A 20,515-nucleotide genomic window follows, 5' to 3' on the forward strand; every position below is an offset into this window, starting at 1 on the left:
TTTTAATTTTATAAAGTTATCAGGAACTATTTAAAATGACGTCATCAACTCTCTCATATTATAAATTATTTTATTTAAAATTCCCCTTCACACTAACACTAATTTTTCCCTTTTAATATCTAGACCAACCCATTTGATTTGGCAGTGTCCCAACTTAATTAGGATTTGACCTCTAACTTAAAAACACAAGAGGATGGATACCCCCCATTAATATCTTACCCCAAACTATTCAATACTGTGGCCCTAATGAAGGGACAACAAATGCATGTGTGGCCTAAAACTAAAGCTTTGACGTCTGCATTCCCCATAACTAACATCAGCTTTGGCGTACATGGCTGGCTCCACTCAAAAGTTTTCTGCCCAAATGACCAAACTATTCTACGCCTCCAATAATCTAATTTATAAGGAATAGGCATATCAAAACCTAATGTATTGACATGACTTGAACAAGAATAAGTGGAGAGGCATATATTTCAAACACAATTTGCACCCTCGTTCTTTGTGATAGGCTGGCTGATAGCAATGGAGGTGAGATGAAGAGACGGCATCAATGGATGGGAGAAGGAACCAGCTGAGACTAGTGACTTGTTTACACCACCTTGGTTCAACTGCCCAACTTCTATATTTTGGAATAATATCTCTTTCTTTTTTTTCTTGCTGGATAATTTACTTAATTTCTCATCCCCTTAAATGCCCATCACCCAATTCATTTAAGGACGAGTTTTCCATACCCATCCTTGATCTATCTCCAAGTCGATTTTTCTTCTTCCAAACCTGTCCCGTTAGAAAATTTTGTTCCTTCAGACCCACTCAAACGGGTGCCCATTGCCATCCAAGCCATGTGCCATAACGAATGCAAATGGGTTATGAGATGAGATGCTGGGACTTAAGCAGCAACAAGATTGTCCGTTTTAAGTGGTTCTTGCGTTGTGGCGCCCATGAACCATTATCATGTGTTGCGGTACGCAAGGAGACTATAATTTCCGTGTGTTGGTAGTTGAAGACACACTCCGACGAATATGGACGAAGCAGTTGGGTTGGATCGGGGTTTAATATCGTTCTGATCCATGTAAACCAAATTGGGTCAGTTTGGATTGGGCTACCCAAGGCCCAGATCAAGGACCCTATTTAACAGTATAATCCCAGACAACTGACCCACAATGTTAGCCCGTTTCTTTCTTGTCATCCAAACAAGGTCTGTTAAGAGCAACCCTAGAGGAAGAAGACGACTTCTCAAATTCCCTCAATTCCTTCCTCTTATACGTACCTATTTCTGCCTCATATTGAAGCCTCAAACGGCCTCCACATGTCACCCAAAGGACAGCCGCCAAAGTGACACATGTAAGCCACTAACTTGAGTTGAGACGACATAAATGATCGATCATTTCATTCTAACTGTCGATCATTTCTCAACTCTTTGGAACAACAGTTGATTATTTTCTTAAACTATTGATCATTTCTCTCTATATGAAAAACCATTTGATCGCTTTTAGGTGCAGTTGACAGTTTCAATTGCCTAATAACAATTAGTTTATTAACATTTAACAAATTATGCCATTAACTCTTAATAACACTTTCTAATCCATTAGTAACTATTATAATGATATTGATAACACATGTGCATAATACTGATACCAAATATTACGCTATATGGTGTATGACTTTTTAAGCTCACCACTTAATAGCAATTAGATAACGCTAAATCATTTTGATGTTGATCTAATATTTTGACCTATTTCAAGAATTTTTTCATGTTCTCAAGGCATTTTGAAATGCCCTAGGTAGAGCCTAGTAATGGTCCAAAATAATATAGAAGACAATGAAATCTAACTTCAAATGAATCTGTTATAATTGTCGATTATCGTGTAATACAATTATTTCATCACCTAACATCCTAACTGAGCTTAAGTCATTACGATAAACTCATAAATTCAGTAATTATGTGTCTGATCTCATTAGTGTGTCTAGATAACACATCAGAAAACTTTTCCCTAATTAATTATATTGGTTTGATCAAGAACTTTCCCGTCATACTAACGATAAACCATATAGGATGTTCGCCTCACCAACAATACAATACCATACAAATGAACATCCTCACCTCACAATTAGATGGTTTGGCACACCAGCAAATCTCGTACACCAATACACAAAACAATCATATTGTTATCAATTACATAATCGCATCTTGATAACAAGATAATTATCTACCATGACACATGATCAGTCATCGACGTTACATTCAATGCATTGTTCTCTAACAACCACTCACGAGTTTCCTATTAGAATTACATGCTATGTGATATGTAACTCACTACTAGGGTTGTTCGCGGTACGATTTGGCCGGTTTGAATCATTTTCAACATGCCAAACCGCTAATACGGTTTTTCAACCAAACCAGACCGCAGTCTGATTTGGGTTCGGCCAAATCGCGGTTTGAAATATTATTTAAAATCACTAAAAAAGATATTTGAAAATGGTAAATAAAGACACAAATATTGGTAAATAAAGACAATTAAATGTAAATAAATATGAGCAAAAAATAAAGACAAAATAGTGTAAAAAAATAAATAGAATAGGGCTATCAATTATTAGATTTTTATAATAATAATTTTTTATAATTTTTTTTATTATTTTCTTAGACGGTTCGGTTTAAAACCAAACTGCCAACTGTTCAAACCGCGCGGTTTATAATTTGGACAGAATCGAAACTATTTTCGACCGTAAAAAAAAAAAAATCAATCGGTTCGGTTTGATCGATTTCTACGGTGCACCGATTTTTTTGAACACCCCTACTCACTACACTGAACCATTAGTATATCATACTAATCAAGGTAATAAACTATGTACTAGTCTATAATTAATTAATCAGAATCCCATCTTAATAACCTAAGGATAAAAAATATTTAAGAAATTTTGTTATCGGATAATCTTATTATTATATATTCTTAATACCTTAAAAGAATAAGAATCTCATATAGAAAATGTAGGGAGTCATTCATACAACAAGTTAGAGAATAATAAATGATAAAAACTTTACTTGTATTAATTTATACAAAGATACATCAAATATCTTTACACACACTAAACCTTATCTAAATTTAGCATTAAAATGTATCACTAATATTAAAAACCCCGTTATTTTTAGTTATCTTCATTGAGACTCGACACGAGTGTTTGACAAAGAGAAGAATGGTAGGAGAGGCTAACTTATATTACATCTCGCTTAAAGATTCTTTTTTAGTAAATTATTGTATGACTTAAAAGCACAATGAATAAACAATTAAGATTCATGAAATTCAAATTCTAATTGCTTTGATATCAATGCTAATAGCTATCATTAAATTACAACTCTAATGCTACATACGCTCAATGTGTCAAAACTCAAGACATGTAAAGTCGAAATTCTTCAACATTTAATTAGCCCACAAAGGATTTCCATTAGTATAATAATTGTCTTTCACTGCATAAATGTGGGTGAATATTGCAAGTGTTAATCATCAAGTTCAAGCATTGTAACTTTTTTGGTTATAAAGCCCAGATTCAACCCCCCCTATCTCTCTCTCTCTCTCTTTCTCTCGATAGAGGGGGGAATGTTAATGTTAATACTCAGACAGCTAATATTAATAAGGAAAGAAGAAAAGTTAAAGCTAAGCTATCGGCGTGATAGAATGTAATTTAATATTTGTAGATTAGTTGAAAGCTATGGAATTGAGAGAAAGAACTTGGAAAGTCGTGTTTGACGATGATTGATTCCTCCCTCCTTCCCTCACACGGTCACTGGCTGGTCCCTTCTCTGTGCTGCCATTAATGGGCTCCATACTATGTTGGGCTTCTTCCTGCTGCACGTACGCTAACTATTTATTGTTTTATTTTTCCTTTTATTTTTATCTTTCTCATGTTCTTTGTAATTTGACTTAATTGAAAAGGATTGAATGAAATTCACCAAAAACACTTAAATTATGATATCACTCATGAAAAAGATCTTATAAAATATATAAATAAATAAAATAAAATGAGTAATGAATTAGAATTTATTTAACACATGCCATCACCATCACCATATAATAATGGAGTAAAGATTTTATAAGTTGATACAATGGGTCTATTTATTAATATTTGTCGTAAAAATAGTGAATGATTTCTATTCTTTTTCGCCTAAAATGGTGGTCGAACATGAGTTTGTAGTGGTAGGGAATAGACTCGAGCGATGGAATGATTGACATCTGCAAGTATTTTGACGCTCAAATAAGTAAGAAATTAAAGTGGCAGAGTATCAGTAAACTCGAAAAGAACATATCTTGACTTATGATTAGACTCATTTATATAGATGAGAGAAGGAGGGAGTTTTCTTGTATGTATGTTTGCATCGGGTGTAGCAAGGTGATGGGATTGTGATATCCGGCGCTAGGAAGACTTTTTGATGAAGGCATGGTGTCGATGGGACCGACAATAAATGTGGATGGAACCTGTAATAAATACAGATGAGATCTATAATAGGTGCGAGGGTGCCAGTATGTAGTGGCGATGATAGAATCCATAGTAGATTGAAGTTGAACCGAGATCAGATTATGAGGTGAGCGATCTTTAGATCTTTTGAACTAGGCTAGATCTGATTTAATCAGAACGATCTAATTTCTTTTGTTGTGAGGGTAAAAAGACTTTTTTTTTTATATGACGAAGATCCCAAATCAATTACTATTTCTATTTATTATTTGTATCGTTGTCCATATGAAACATTGTTCAAAGCAAAATAATAAAATCTATATAATAGGCAAATTACTCGAAAATGAAAAAAATAAAAGAGTCGGGTATGGTTCTTTGGTTGCTCTCTCTCTCTCTCTCTCTCTCTCAGAATTCTCGCATTTTCTCAGTCTGCAAACTTCTTTTCGACCTTGATATAATCGATTCTTCGGGATCAGACGGGAGTGGAAACTTTCCCATGGCCATGACTCGAGGTAGGAGCGAAAGGATTTGAGATTTTGCTTCGTCAATGGCGTCGCGTCAGTTCATCCCCCATTCAGTCAACAATCGGGTTTGCGTTTCTCCCTCTGCTCATGTTGTCCGCCATCGACATTCCAAAACGGTGACGTGTCTGCACAGGATTCTGCGCATAATCTCTTCCTTCCCACCGCCGACTGAATCCCCCAAATCGGAGCTGTCTTCGAGTTTGAGAGGTGGAAGTCGTTTGGCTTTGTTCGATGTTGACTTGAACCTTCGATTTGGCTCGCCTGTTTCGCCCCCATTAGAAACGGTAGAGACCGAGTGTTCGCCGGAGAATGCCGGCGCTGAGAGGAGCTCGGTCGCTGAATGTCAATGTGATCTCACAGTAATAAACTTGCTCGGAAGTGGCAAAGAAGCTGATGTTTTGGGGGGAAAAGCACTAGATGTATCAGAGATCACGGCGACGGAAGTTCCGTGCCTGGAGATGAACGGCGATCAGTCTCCAGTCGTCTCGAGCAAGGCCGAAGAAGCCGGAGAAAAAGAGCACCAACCAGAACCGGACCGGCACGAAGGCTGTCTCCATTTGCTCGTCGAAGCCGTGAAAATCATCTCCGGCGAGTTCGAAGACAGCGACTCGGAGCCGAAGCAACCGCATCGGAACCGCGAACTCGGTCGCGAGTTTCGCGGAAAGCGGAGAACGACGTCCGGTGAATCCGACGGATGGGAATCGAAACGGCGGAAGCCTAACTACGGTTGGACGGTGAACCTGTACGCCGACTTGGAGGATACATCGCCGATCGTTAGAACGAAGCGAGGGCGGAGGCAGGCGCTACCGCTCAAATACAGAGACTCGGTCCTCGAGCCACTGGAACCATTATCGCGGCATCGATCAAGGTGATACATACAAAATTAGCTATATATGTATAAGTAGAAATCGGACTTTAATTTTGCTAATCAAATTGAATTTTCATTATCTTCTACTTCTACTTCTTCTTCTTCTTCACTATAATTAGCATTAACGAACAATTTCTCACATATTTTATTCTCTACTTTTTGTTTTAACCCTTATCCGCTTTGGTTTACTAGTATATGTCCTGTTGTGGGGTTAGTTCTTATCTGTCCAGTTCCACTGCTAATGAAGACAACTCTGCTCCAAATCCCCTTCTTTTTGTCTTCTTTAATCACACCACACAAACAAACCTATTAGTAAAGAAAACAACAACAAAGCTCCGCAGAGATGTTGTAGATTGCGCGCGTCCTCTTCACTCTGCCTTGTTTTTATCAAATGGAAATCCAAGATTCGATCTACCACTGCTCCAATTGATGCTTCCCAACTAAATATGAACTGATCACTGATCCCCACCTCAATCACACATTACTCCTTTCTTCACTCTTAATTCTACAATCTTCTATTATACGGTGCAGGTACAGTACTAGAATAACAACTGCAATATATATTAGAAATTAATATTGGAAAAAATATGCATGTATTTATTTTCAGAGACTCCCTGTTCGAATGCAGATTTGTGGCTTTGTTACAGAGATTTCTCGTTTGAAAAAAAGAAAAGAATGAAAGAAAAGATCATTAATGGTTGTGGCAGAGCTACATGAAACAGGGAAACCAGGATTTATTTGGGATACAACGACCGCCTGGAAACCCACGTCCCCACATGAATAAGCAAGCCCATCAAACTGTCTGCTGCTGTTGCCTGCCTTGCCACCTATGAAAAGGACTGCCATTTTTCTTCTCATGTCATGGCCCAAGCAAGAAATCAATTTTGAGTTCACTGAGTTTTATTTTTTATTTTTTCAACTCATTTAATGTTTAATAAATTTTAATATTTCATATTGTTGATTTAATTTAATGATTATAGATCACTTCACTGTAACAAGTCCGTCCGTGGCCCAAACACCAAATAGAACGCCACCGCCGGCGCCGGCCCCCTTGGGTCGTGACTGCTCTTATTATCTAATTTTGGAATTTCAAATTGGTATAGTATGATTAGTATCACTTATATTATGGTCGCCGCCGCCGTCGTGAGCTTCTTAAATTTGTCCTTCCACGCAAATAAGTATCTTAAATTTTATTAAATAATGATGTGACCATTTTACTCTTAATTATTATTATTATTAGTTAGTTACAAGGTTTGCTTAACACATGAATGTAAATAAATTGAAGTCGTCTTATATACAAGGTTTGTTATAAAAAACACGCACGCCCAGAGTTACAACAAAAAATACAACTTGAAATTCTTTAATATTTAGAAGAAAAAAAAAAAGCATTTGTATTTTTCAATATATATATATTTTTTTGCAAATCCTAATCCATTAAGGAATATATTAATATATTTAAGTACTATTTAAGGGGAAGCAGTTAAATATATATATATATATATATAGTGTTGGAAAAGTTCTGAAAAGCCGTCAAGAAGCGGTGCTCCTCCATACATACGCGATATTTCTCTCTCTTCTCTGTGTTGGTAGTTTTGGTAGCCGATCTCCATAGAACTTTTGGCCTTCATCTGGGGAAGACGAATTGCCGTTCTGCTGTTTCTCGATCAACTGGCAGAATGGCTTCGTATCGGTTCGTGAACCATTCCGATCGGGCACGCGATTCTTTGTCTAGTGAAATCCGCCATGGACGCTCCAAAGCTCAAATCTCCCTCCACAAGATTCTTGACTTCATCTCCTCCCACAGTCGTTCCCTGCAAAACCCTAAGGAATCGTCTTCCTCCAACCATCAAATTTCTGGACCAGAATCGGGGAAGGTTAAGCCTTCGTTTCGGTTCGATTTTGACTTGAATCTCAAGTTGGCGTCCCCGCCGCACACGGAGGACTCCGGCTGCCTGTCCTGCGCCGTATCCGGAGGCGATGGTGGAGCGGAGAGAAGCGTGTCGATGGCCGTTGAACATAGCGTTACTGAATCTACAAATCCGCATTTTTACGGCTCGGAAATCGACAACAATGGACTTTCTGGAGAAGACGACGTAGTCGAAGCACGGGAATCGAACAATCCGCCCTCAGAGCCCCGCGACGTCGTCTGTCTCAGTGTGCTGGTCGATGCCGCCAAGATGATTTCCGACGACTTCACAGACGATGAGGCCAAGCCGGAGAAACCAGGCCATAACGATGTGCCCGCTGGGCCCCAGTCCGTCGAATCGGCTACATCCAAGCTGATCAAACGCAGCCATTGCACGGCGGCGGAGGAAATCGATGTCGCGCCCTCGCCGGCGCGGTCGAAAAGTAGGAGGCGCCGGGCGCTGCCGGCAAGGTACAGAGACTCGGTTATGGAGCCATTGATGCGATTGTCTCACCGGAGATCTACCTCTTCCTCAACCAGGCGAAGGGCAAGGTGAGATAATAGTTCTTTGCGCCGCGGTCTGAGCGAAGGATCAACGATGAAAATCAAAATCCGCCATTGAAGAGCAGGAAATTTTAGTTCTTGTTTTGTTTCCACTTTCTGGTTTTCGAGGTAGCGACTTCGAGGCTGTTTGTCTTAGCGTTTTTATTAGAGCTTTTAAGTTGTTGGTGGTTAATATAAAAGTTATATAGTGATTTTAAGTGGTTGGTGGTTAATATAAAAGTTATATAGTGATTAAGTTGATAACTAGATTAGATAAATATGCTTTTAAGTTATTTGTTAATAGTCACGTGTTTGGTTTATAAAAGTTAATGAGTTGTCACAACTTGACAAAAATACTAAAATAGATATGATGGTAAATAATATAATTAAAAAACATAAAAATATTATTTTTTATCAAAAAAATTATAAATTAATTTTTAATTAATAAAATACTTATAATTATAAAAAAATAAATTATATATAATTATTAAAAAATAATAATACAATACAATTAAATAAAATTAATATTTACAAACACATCAAACATTTCTTCAAAACCATACTTGCCCTGGAGAATGAGCCAACAACGGAAATAGAGGCAGCGATGGCGCGACATGGAAGAGACCCACCAACGATGACAACAGCGACGCTGGATCTAGAGAGGAAGCTCGGTGTCTTGCGGCGACGAATCTGGAGAAGAACGAGGCGACAGGTGATGGTGCGACGAAGGCGACGGCGACGGCCCAACTGGACAAAGGCGACAGCGACGGGCTAGCTGGACGAAGGCGACGGCAACAATTGTATGGAGAAAGGGCGATAGTTGAGGCGACGGTTATGGCAGAGTAGAGCTTCGGAGGAGATAATGAGATAAGAGAGTTTTGAGGGCATTTTGGTATTTTTCTTGGTCAACGCAATAACGGTTTTTGGCAAAGCTGGGGTTACCAGCTTTTGCTAAACACTATTACAACAGCGTATAAGTGAGGTAGTTTTTACGCTTATTATTGATCCCAAACACTTAAACATCAAACGCTATACAACTTATTAGCTACAAAATAACTTATACGCGGCCAAACCGCTAAACCAAACAGCCTCTTCGAGTAGTGAAATTAAGTGACCTTATGGCTTAGTCAAGTTAAGCTTTTCTGAATGTTCATATTCATAGCCTGTTAGCTCATTTAACCAAGATGTTTAGGAAATTCGATCGTTGAGAAGATTAATTAGTCCAAACTCATTTTACCAATGTTTTTGATGGGTTATTATGTTGGCGTTTTCAGAATGTGAATTAATTAAATCTTCGTAGGTATGAGTTTATAATAATATATATTTATATTTATGGATGCTACGAACAAATGATTGAAAGAAGGGTTGAAAGACTTCGATTTTGTTTAATCTTTACCTTTTTTGCGGATGCCAAGTTGCCAATTACTCCTCGTTAAGTATCTCTTAATGTCATATTAAAAATTTAAATCATTTTCTTATGTTGTGTGTTTGATTTTTTATTTTGACTCTTAGATATACTAATTAAGCACAAAGTTATTTATTTAATTTTTATTTTAAAGACCTAAAATTTGTGATTTTTATTTTTCATAACCTATAAAATTTATCAATGTATTATATCATATTCTTTATTAATCCTGCTTGTTACATTTATTGATTTTCTCTAAAGTTATTAATTAAAAACTACATCACCATTCATGTCATCTTTCCTTAAGTTGTAACGATTTTGATATAATAATCCATCCTAACTGATTAACAAAAATTATTAAAATAAAAAATATATTCTAAAATTATATATAATAATAAAGTTAAAAACACGGTTAGTAGTTTTATTTATGTGATTGATTACGTAGGTAGGTTGCGCTACGTACGTGGCCCGCTTTTTAATCCCATAGCTTTCCACGCAATCTTCTTCCTCATCTAGAAAACATGAGAGCTCTCTCAACCAATGCACCATCTGAAACCCTCTTCTCCAATCATCCTCCCCGATCTCCCCTCCACCCATCTAAACAAACCCTCTGCAAGCTCCTTATCATGTCCAACGCCATGGTTCTCCCCCAGCTCCTCCATAGAAGATTCGGGCTTTTAGAGCCTGTTTGGCTATAGTAGCTAGCTAGGCTTAATTTCATCAATCGGTAACGTACTAATATATTGTCGCGCTTGTACACAAAGAAGCACAAATTAAGCTTCAATCTAATCCATTTAAATTTCAGAAGATCAACCAGTTTCAACGAGAGATGCTCCTTTTCTTGCGCGTACCATGTAAATGCGTCTCTGTGTGTGTACACAGTGAGTGAGAGAGAGTATGTACGTACGTAATTGCATGATCTGTATATATATGCGTCCATGTGTGTCTGGTATGGTTACTTGTAATGTTCGGTTGCTTCTCCCTCTGTTATTTTGTATTTCTCCACCAGCGCAACGCAAAGTATACTCCAATTGAAGACACAGGATCGATAATATATAACCAATGCCATTCTTCCATCTTCCGCTTCTTTTTTCTTCTATTTATCTTGTCTTTCCATACCCTGTTTTCCACTTTCGATCTATATATTACGGCTTACAACGTGGATGGCCTTACAATGGCACAAGTCTCTTTAATTTTCTATATATTCTGTTTCTGGGTTTGATGAATGGTAAAGCTTCGGAACGAGAGCAGGGCATCACCGCCTCCATATATGTTCACCTCGACCGTACGTTGTATTAAAGAGGGAGGGTCGGACCCTTCGAGCTAGCTAGTTTGGTTTGATGGGGTTGACGGAGAAGGCTGCCATGGTTGTTGAATCCGTTTCCGCCAATCTGCCATGGTTGTCTATACTATATACCTCTCTTCTGTAGTCATCAATGCATAGCTGGTGTTGGGTTTAAACACTGGTCTTGGGTCTCCAAATTCACAAAGCAAGTGCGCAACCATGCAATGGAAAGGAACCACTCATGCAGCATAAATAATTAGTTAATAAAGCCAAACAACCCGTAAGGTAGGTCGGATCTGGTCGACGAACAGACCGCTTTCAAATTGAAGCCCATTTGGAGCAGCCCAGCCCAGGCCAGCGCAGACCCGTACGGCCATACCCATCCAATAAGAATGAACCCAAAAAATAGGAAAAGGAAAAGAAAAAGGGAAACGAAATAATAATTCCGGAAAAAAACCCTAGTTTCTCCTTCGAACCAGGCGGCATCTCCCCTATAAATCTCCTTCTATCCGTCTCTCTCACTCTTTTGTCAAAGTCCCCTTCCGTCTCTTGGTGTTGGAATCCCTAGTTTCTCTCTCCGTCGCTTCGTTGCCAATGGAGTTTTGGGGTAAGTTTTCAATCACCATCATCATCTACTTAGGATTCTGCATTTTCTGTCTATTGTTAGCCTACTTTCTCATCTTCTGAGTGCACGTCGCCAACATGCTTCTTTTATCTGCTGCGAGAACTTGTTTTATCTTCGGGATAATCTTGTGTCGGGAGCTGCCATATCGCTTTCCGAACTCTCGTTCGTGATTTTTATCTGATGTTCTCACGAGTAGCTTCTAGGTTTTACTGCTACAAGGATAGCTGATTTGAAATCTGTACAACCCTCTTTAATAAGGGTTATTTACTCCCGCCATATGTTTATTCGATGTTTTCATTTGTGTGTCAACCCCCTTCGAAGTAGTCATATCACGTTGCCTTTATGTAGTTATGAACGAGTAATATGTATTTGTTAGTCAAGATGTATTGACATGGGACGTTAACCACCATAATCGGTGTTTTAATCCTGTCACATAGAATATGTCTTCAATTAGCTTTCATTTGTGATTTTGTGACTTTATACATGCAGTCATACAATGCCCTTCGTTTTCGTAGTACTCTCAGATATCTCAGTGCCATTCGACTGTTTTCTTCTTTTCATTATTTTTCCCGCTCTTTTCCGAACTTTCTTCTGGAAATTGTGTATTTCTTCGAGTGCACTTTTGAAGATAAAAATACTCCTTTTTTTATTTTTGGGTGTCGTGCAGCGCATTGTACCCTGTTACCGCATTGTGGATTGATTATTCAATTATTCATTTCTTGTTTTTTGCGGAGTTAAGAAGTTGTGTATTTTGCCAATTTCAAACTTTTTTTTTTCACTTGCTTTTTACAGGTGTTGAAGTCAAAGTTGGACAGCCTCTTAAAGTGAAACCTGATATAGGCAGAGTTATACATATTTCTCAGGTCTAGTCAATATCCCTTACCAGTTTTGTCAAATTTGCTACTCTGTGGTGTTTAAAGTTTCTTGACCAATTAAAACATTTGCCTCTTTTTATGTTTTTCTTGTATGCCATTTTGTTTTGTAAATTATTGGATGTTGCTATTTCCAGGCTGCACTGGGCGAGGGAAAAAAGGCGAAGGGAAATGATCTCATTCCTCTTCGTGTGAATATTAATGGTGAAAAGTTTGTTGTAGGATCACTTTCGGGGGAGAATTTCCCTCAAGTTACCTTTGATTTGGTGTTTGAGAAAGAATTTGAGCTGTCACATGACTGGAAAAATGGAAGTGTCTACTTTTGTGGATATACAGCGGATAATCCTTTTCCATATCCTTTGCATCCAATTCTTCTCGTATTTACTTTCACGGTTGCGTGTTTATGTCTTTCCCTGTTCTCAATGTATATTTAAGGAGGATGATTTACTGGGTTCAGGTCTGTTTTTATTATTTGTTTGCATTATTGTTGAGGACATGTCTGATATCTCAATATATGTTGTTTTCTTTTTGCTTTCTCGTCTATTTTCTGTTGTCTCCTTGACCATCTGTGTTCTGCATGTCCACTGAAGAAGAAGATGATTTTGGTGAGTGTTAAAATATTTGTTGTGTGGATGGTGTTGCTGAAATGTAACTATTTTACGCTTACTAATTCTTGGTAAATTTTCCTTTTTCAGATTCAGATTCGGACGAGGAAGCTATTCCCCTAGTCACCACTGAGAATGGTTGGACTCAGATCATTGTCATTGGTTGTATGTGACTTTTTTCATATATTTGAATTGATATGTAGTTTGTTTTGCTTATGAATCTTTTAGGCAAAGTTGAACCTAAAGTTGAAGCTTTGAAGCCTGCTACAAGTAAGGGCAAAAATGCTAAACCTGAATCTTCCACCAAGTCAAAGGTAACTGTTGTGGAGCCAAAGAAAGTCGAGTCTGATGAAAATGAATCAGATGAGGATGAAGATGAATCAGATGATGACGAGGTGATTTATTGTCATACTTCAATTTAGTTGCACATACTTGTGATTCTTGTGTAAGTCACATTAATTAAAGAATCATTATTTCCTAATTGAAGAATTAATATCTCCTTTTTATAACATAGCTGTCTGGAACTTGGTCCTAAGTAAGGTTTTCTTTGAAGATAGAATTGAAAGAGAGGGAGAAATAGAAAGAATTGAGGGAGAAACAGAGAGAAATGAGGGAGAGACAGAGAAATGAGGGGGAAACAGAGAGAATAATAGAGAGAGAATTGAAGAGAAAGAGAGAAACTTGAAAGAGAAAGAGAGAAACTTGAAATCTGATCATTCTCATATGATATCCCCCCCCCAACTGTGGGATAGCTATTTATGTATAAAGCTGTCCAGCAGTTGCCACTTCCACTACTCCAATACACCTAACTGCTCCTAATTCATCGAGGTCGTGATGATAGCCTTTTTAATCTTGAAAATGACAGAAGATGGAAGTAACCCTTTTTTAGTTGGTCATCATTTGTCTGAGAATAAAAGTGAAATGCAATAAACTAAAATCTTGTATGTTTCCTTACAAATCAAATGCTAAAAGAAATGGGTTGTAATTTGTTCTTGAAGTATATGCCGGCATAACTAAATTGAAAATTGATTAGATTGTTTTCTTGGTTATTTACTTACTGCATTTTCTCTCTGAGCTAGATGTAGGTTGCATAATAGTGTGAGGTATGCAAAGCTGTTATGCCCTTATTGCACCAGGTTTGAGGCTTGTGTCTTATAATATTCTCATTCCTGTTCCTTATAATTCTGGAACAGTTCCTAGTTGGTATGGGGCATTTTAATGATGTTCATGCTTCGTGGGCAGAAGGATTTATGTATGCTACTGCAGTAAATTAAAATGCATACAAATAAAATAAAGGCAGAAAAAAGTAAATATGTAATAGGAAAGGGAATCATACTATCATAGTAATCATTCCCAAACCTTCCCAGAATAAAACTGGTACAGATACAATAATCCATTTCACCTATTGTACTGGTGAATACTAGTGGTACTCTCCTTTTCTTGCTTGGTTCCTTATTTCAAAAAACTAGATGATAAATGAAATGAATATCCAGTTGAGAGTTAAAGTGAAAATTTTGGTGGGAAGATTGTGTGAGCAAAGAGAATTTTTCTAGGTTGTTGAGTGCAAAGATTAAGTATCATGTACCAGTTCCAATGAACAGATTATTATTAAAACAAATTTTTTGGGGTACATTATTTCTCAAAAATCTATCCATTTTTTTGGTAGTTTGTGATATTTTAATTTGATGTGCTTCTATATTTTACTTATTTATACACTGGTCTTGCTTGGAGGTTCCTATTTAGAATCTACCTATTGTTAGAAATAACATTTGGCTTTGATATAGGATTATATCGATTGTAATCGCTGTTATTATTTCAAGAGAATAAATTTGTTCAAAGTTGAAGACATGAAAACAACAGAATTTGCTGGACTGTCATCAGTATATTGGAAATCCAATTTTTTAGAGACATGGTTCTTACCTTTTGTTTCTGTGGGCAAATGGAGTGAGTTAACTTTGCATAATCTAAGTGCCCTGGTGTGACTGTTTGAGCTTATTCAATTTTAAAGTAAATCAGTTCAATCAGATGCAGTCTGATTAATGTGTGGACAGTTATTTATCTGCAATATCTGTACTGCAATAATTTTTGGGTATTTTGAGTTTTTTCACTTGTGGCTTTGTATTTTATTTTGAATGGTTGATTATTTCTTAGGCCATGATGGATGCTTCGGATGACATTGATGACTCAGAGGATGAAGACGATTTGGAAGATGAAGAGGACTCGGAAGATGAAGAGACACCTAAGAAGGTAATTGCATGTAGGAAATAAATCATCTTATAGTGACTCGGTGCTGCACTTTCATCTATCGTTTAAGCCGTATTAATGTTTCGTCTTCAAGGCCAAAGCCAGTAAGAAGAGACCGACTGAATCTGCGACAAAAACACCTGTTCCTGCTAAGAAACCAAAAATAGATACACCTCAGAAGACAGGTGACTTAATTGTTTATATTTTTTTTTCCTTGAAAAGTTCTATTTGATGCACAATATGCTGATTTTGTTCTGATTTTGATTTGAGATGTGCTACACATGCAAGTATGGTAGGTTTCTGTAATGTCCTTGCACCTCGTATTGTGATATTTTTTGGGAATTTAGATGGTTGTCCTCTGTGCTATTTAGGAAGATGACCTTGGATTTGCATGTATGTATATCCTAGGCTAACAATTTTTTGCTGCAACCTAATCTCAACTTTTATTGTATGGTTTTAATTTTGATGCAATCATTGGATTGGCATTTGATGAAATGCAGCCAGATAGGATGATGAATAATTATCACTTTGTTTTTTTTACTTAACTGTCCCACTTCTTTCCATTTTCCACCCCAAACAAAGTGAAATTGCATCAATCTCTTTACATTCCATTCTTCCCAAAGAAGGGGAGGATATCAACCTATGTTATTTTACTTCTATTTGTTCCATCCCCACCCTCAAATAAATTATAAGGCCTCCTGCCATTCCAAGATGATGGGGTCACCGGTGGTGGTGTTTTTTTTTTTTTTTTGGGGGGGGGGGGGGGGGGGGGGGGTGCAAGGGAGGAAAATTCAAACAAAATGAAAAATGTGTGGAAGTACCTTCCTGTTTTTATTTGTAAAATAATTAAAACAAAAATAGAAAATGAAAGATTAAAGACCTTCAAGTGTTCAAGTGCATCCTTAGTTGTTTATGCCTCTCCAGTATGAAAAATGAGATTGTCTGATTTGCCAGATGGTAAGAAGGGTGGTGGTGGACACACAGCCACTCCCCACCCTGCAAAGCAGGCGGCAAAAACTCCAGCAAACAGCAACAACAAGGGCAAGGAGCAGAGCCCCAAGTCTGATGGAAAAGTTTCCTGCAAATCCTGCAACAAGTATGTAAACTGCCAAACATCGAAAACCTTTTGGTTATAAATGTTGGACAAACAATACTCACAGAATATTTTTTTGAAGCAGAACATTCAACTCAGAAGGTGCTCTGCAGTCTCATACGAAGGCCAAGCATGCTGGCAAGTAAAGACGGAATCCAGCAGCACTTCTGGGCGTTATTTTAATGGTTGGAAGTTGAATGGAAAACTGGAGGGCTTTTATTAGGTTTTATGTGCACAGGAAAAGAGATGTGAGACCAGCTTCTGTTCGGTATTTTTGATGTTGGCTTGTGTTATTTTTGGATGTTATAACTGTTACTGTTCGGTAGACCTCTGTCTGTGTTCGATGCTATGATGATGATGATGCTATATCCCAGTTTTGTCACCCCCTGGGAGCTTTTATAAAATGATAATATTATGATCTTTTATGTTTCTACCCACTGTATGTATGTAGCATGCACAGAAAGTTGAATCGGGTTTAAAATAATAGGGGGTAATGGCGAAGCGAAGTGTGATTGAATTAGGTTGGGTGGATGGATGGATTCCGTTGTCAATTGGTTGATTGGATTCCATCGATTTGGGTTTGATTTCACTCGTAGTCTCTGGACAAATCAAATCAAATCAGTGGATTTGAACGAGAACCAATGGTGGTGGTTGGTGCTTTTTCACAAATTAAATTTTCAGAAATTGAATAATATCTTTTTGGGAAATGGTATTTTTGGGGTTTGTTTTCAGAGAATTGTTAAATGCTTTTCATTTTCAAAAGAAATGAAAAAAAAATTATTTGTTTTTGTTTTTAGGGTCTATTGGCGGTTAGATTGTTTCAATTTGTCAATTTGTGATCAATGCAAGGGGGTGTTTGATTGATTATCTAAAATTTAATTTTAGATAATGATTATCTAACAAATAAGAATTACTTTATTTTTTAAAAAAATAAATTTTATGATTTTTTTTAAATATTCGTATTATATATATTTTTTTATAAAAAAATTAAAAGTGTTTGATTATTTTTATAAAAAATATGTATAATAATTATATATTTTGTATGATTAATGTGTAATAAAACATATTCTAAGTGAAGTATTTGGTGAAATTTATAAGTGAAAATATTTTTTTTATTTAAAAATTTAAAAATAAAAAAAATAGAAACAAAAATGTAATCAAATGGGCATTGATGTGTTTGGAAAAGTAGTTACTTGGAAATTAATTAAAAATTCTTAGATGGACATTAATTAAGTAATACAAAAGAGTGCTAAAAAGCCTTAGTTTTGTTGGGTGGGGTCCACACCCCTCTCTGATTTTGCGACTAACGTAATAATTTTGATATATATTATATATTATTATCCTAATGCAGCATTTTGTCCTCTATATTTCTTCTTGATATAGCCCAAACCCAATGAAGACACTGTTAAAATGTTTACGTCTGTCTGCTGGTCCTCCTCGTACGTATACACCTAACATTCTCAATGTTTTGAGTGAAATGAACTTAAGAACCCATTTGCTGCATTGATGCTATGCTTGTATCAAATTTTCTGGTGACTTCAAGCAAACAATTAAAAGTGAAAGTAAGTAACAGGCCATTTTCCCAATATTTCTTTTTTTTTTTTTTAACGAACAAAAATTCAAAATGACCCACAGAAAAAGAAAGAGAAAGAGAAAGAGAAAGAGAAAGGGAGGGAGTCAGAAGCAAGTTTTTTGTTTATTTTTTTGGCGAATTTTTGGGATCCAACTGAGATAATGCAGCAGCACAGCAGTTACTGCTTGTTTTGGGGAAATTGCAGGTAGAGAATTGCCAATATTATGTTACAAAATTCTTCAATGATGGACTGCAAATTCAATTAAAAAATTCTCTCCCACGTTTAACATTTGTATAAAGTTTAGTTCAACACATAATAATAGATTGCATTCATTCAGCATCTGAAGAAGTGGGATTTTAGTTTTAGCCCTTTATTTTTAATATATTATTTTGTTTTTTTAAAAAAAAAAGTTAAATCTGCTCAAGTCTCTATTATTTAATTTAAACTGGACGTTATCAAATCTAGAACAAAACTAAGTTTAAACAATATATATCAATTCAATCACATTATTTATGTTTTTTGAAACTAATTTAGTTTATTTAGTTTTGGTTCTTGAGTCTACCTAAATTGAGGGTAAATCCATAATTGTTAAGACTTTACCTGCAATTTGAGTTAGCTTTGATTTAAAAGAATATCAACCTCGTTTAATGTCATTTGTGTAAACATGTATAGCTGTCAATATAAAATTTTAGTTAGTTCTTTTAAAAGTAATTGACTCTCAAACTAAAATGCATTAACTAATTCAACACACTTTGCCTTTGTTTAATTATATAGTTTTTATAGGAGTGGTCTTTGATTTCATATTTATTCGTTAAGTCTTTAGTTCCAATAATAAACGTTTTCCTCCACCAATGATATCTTTAAAATGTCTTCACCTAAGGTGGTGAGACGATGAGTATTTATATTATTTATGTGTCTTGTGTAACTAAAGATATATATAAATAATGTATAAATAACATGACCCAAAAAATAAAAAGGCCCTGTTTGTTACAGTTTAAAAGCTGCAACTTTTAAGTTTTAGCTTTAAAAAAATTGGGATGCAGTGTTTGTTTTAACTTATAAAATTCTAACTTATAGCTTCTACTAGGTTTTAGAAGGGATAGAAGCTGGCTTTTTCAAAGCTGGGGTACCGCAGCTTTTATAACTTCTGCTTAAATAATTACATTTTTATGACAATTTTACCCTTATTTTTAGCAAAGAATTACCCTCTTGTCTACGCAATCATGGGTTTTTCTTCTCCACTGTCATTTTCATTTTCAAATCTCTTCCTCTCTCTATATTTTAATTAATTTTTTTATAACACTTGAAACTTATACATATACACTAATTAATTTTTAAATTATCATTCTACAACTACTAAAGGTATTATGGACAATTATACAAAAATAAGTTATTTTACAGCTTATAGTATCAAACACTATAACTACTTAACTACAACTTTTAAGAAGTTGCAGCAAACAGATTTACAACTTATTCTAAGTTTTAGAAACTATAATCTAAGAAATTATAAGTTATAATTTCTTTAATTAAACTGCAACAAACGGGCAGAGTCACAAGCGACTTCCTCCCTTATTGTATTGTTACATTTTGTCATGTCCATTTATGACTTCCTCCCTTATTGTATTGTTACATTCTGTCATGTCCATTTATTTACTTCCCCTTTGCCAAACACAGCATTAATGATACCAGCAATTGTTGTACGGAACATTAAACTCAGTTAATAATATTTAATATAATATATTAGACCAATTAAAATAACCCCCACTCTATCTACAGCGGCATCCTTCATGTGTTTCCATCTAAAGGTGAAATTGTATTAATGGCCAGAGGCCAAAACCAAAAGTTTAGTCAGAGAGACGGAAACCCAAGAGATAAAAAATCAGAAAACAGTCGCCCTAACCTAACCTAACCTAACCTCTGACCAACCATCGAGAAACAAACACATCAATTAATCGAATAAAGGGGGCTGCCACATTATTCATTATATGTCTTGTGTCGTCATGACCAAAATTTCATTAAAATTTCAAGAGCTCAAGACATATTTGAGATTAAAAGGCATAAATTTTTTATACGTTAAAAGATCTCATATAAACACACAAATAAGATAATTTTGATATTTAATTTTTTTTTAAAAATATTTAATTATTTATAAAAAAAATTAATTTTAAAAATATTTTAAAATATTAAGATAAACGTCATTCATAAAAAATAAATAACATCCATAACAATCTTAATTTTAAACAGATTAAAATTAATTAAGATAAATATTATTTATAACAATTCTAGTCTCAATTAGAGTAAAATTAATTAAGATAAACATTATCTACAATAATTTTAATTCTGTTATATTTTATATCACTTTATATTTTTTATAAATAAATAAATACTCATTTTTGAAAAAATACAACAATTGACGACGCCTATAAAAAACGTTCGAAAAATTTATAAATATTATGACGACACTCGCATAATTTCAAGTCACATGAATACAAATCAAATCAATTGAAAAAAAGAACATTACACCA

At 35.8% G+C, this 20,515-nt stretch overlaps 2 protein-coding genes across 2 annotated transcripts; both read left to right on the plus strand.

The window, feature by feature from the left end:
- The first annotated feature begins 4,813 nt into the window (after positions 1-4,813).
- On the plus strand, positions 4,814-6,861 carry LOC127796567 (uncharacterized). The gene is made up of 2 exons (XM_052328753.1): positions 4,814-5,838; positions 6,467-6,861. The coding sequence occupies exons 1-2, from the start codon at positions 4,994-4,996 to the stop codon at positions 6,498-6,500; spliced, it is 879 nt and encodes a 292-aa protein (XP_052184713.1). The 5' UTR covers positions 4,814-4,993; the 3' UTR covers positions 6,501-6,861.
- Positions 6,862-11,422: 4,561 nt separating this feature from the next.
- On the plus strand, positions 11,423-16,836 carry LOC127798195 (histone deacetylase HDT1-like). Its single transcript, XM_052331578.1, has 10 exons — positions 11,423-11,584; positions 12,395-12,465; positions 12,612-12,825; positions 13,059-13,079; positions 13,170-13,217; positions 13,308-13,474; positions 15,231-15,326; positions 15,418-15,508; positions 16,278-16,419; positions 16,502-16,836. The coding sequence occupies exons 1-10, from the start codon at positions 11,572-11,574 to the stop codon at positions 16,560-16,562; spliced, it is 924 nt and encodes a 307-aa protein (XP_052187538.1). The 5' UTR covers positions 11,423-11,571; the 3' UTR covers positions 16,563-16,836.
- Positions 16,837-20,515: the final 3,679 nt, after the last annotated feature.

Source organism: Diospyros lotus, chromosome 3 (genome assembly GCF_014633365.1).
Source record: "Diospyros lotus cultivar Yz01 chromosome 3, ASM1463336v1, whole genome shotgun sequence".
NCBI lineage: Eukaryota > Viridiplantae > Streptophyta > Magnoliopsida > Ericales > Ebenaceae > Diospyros > Diospyros lotus.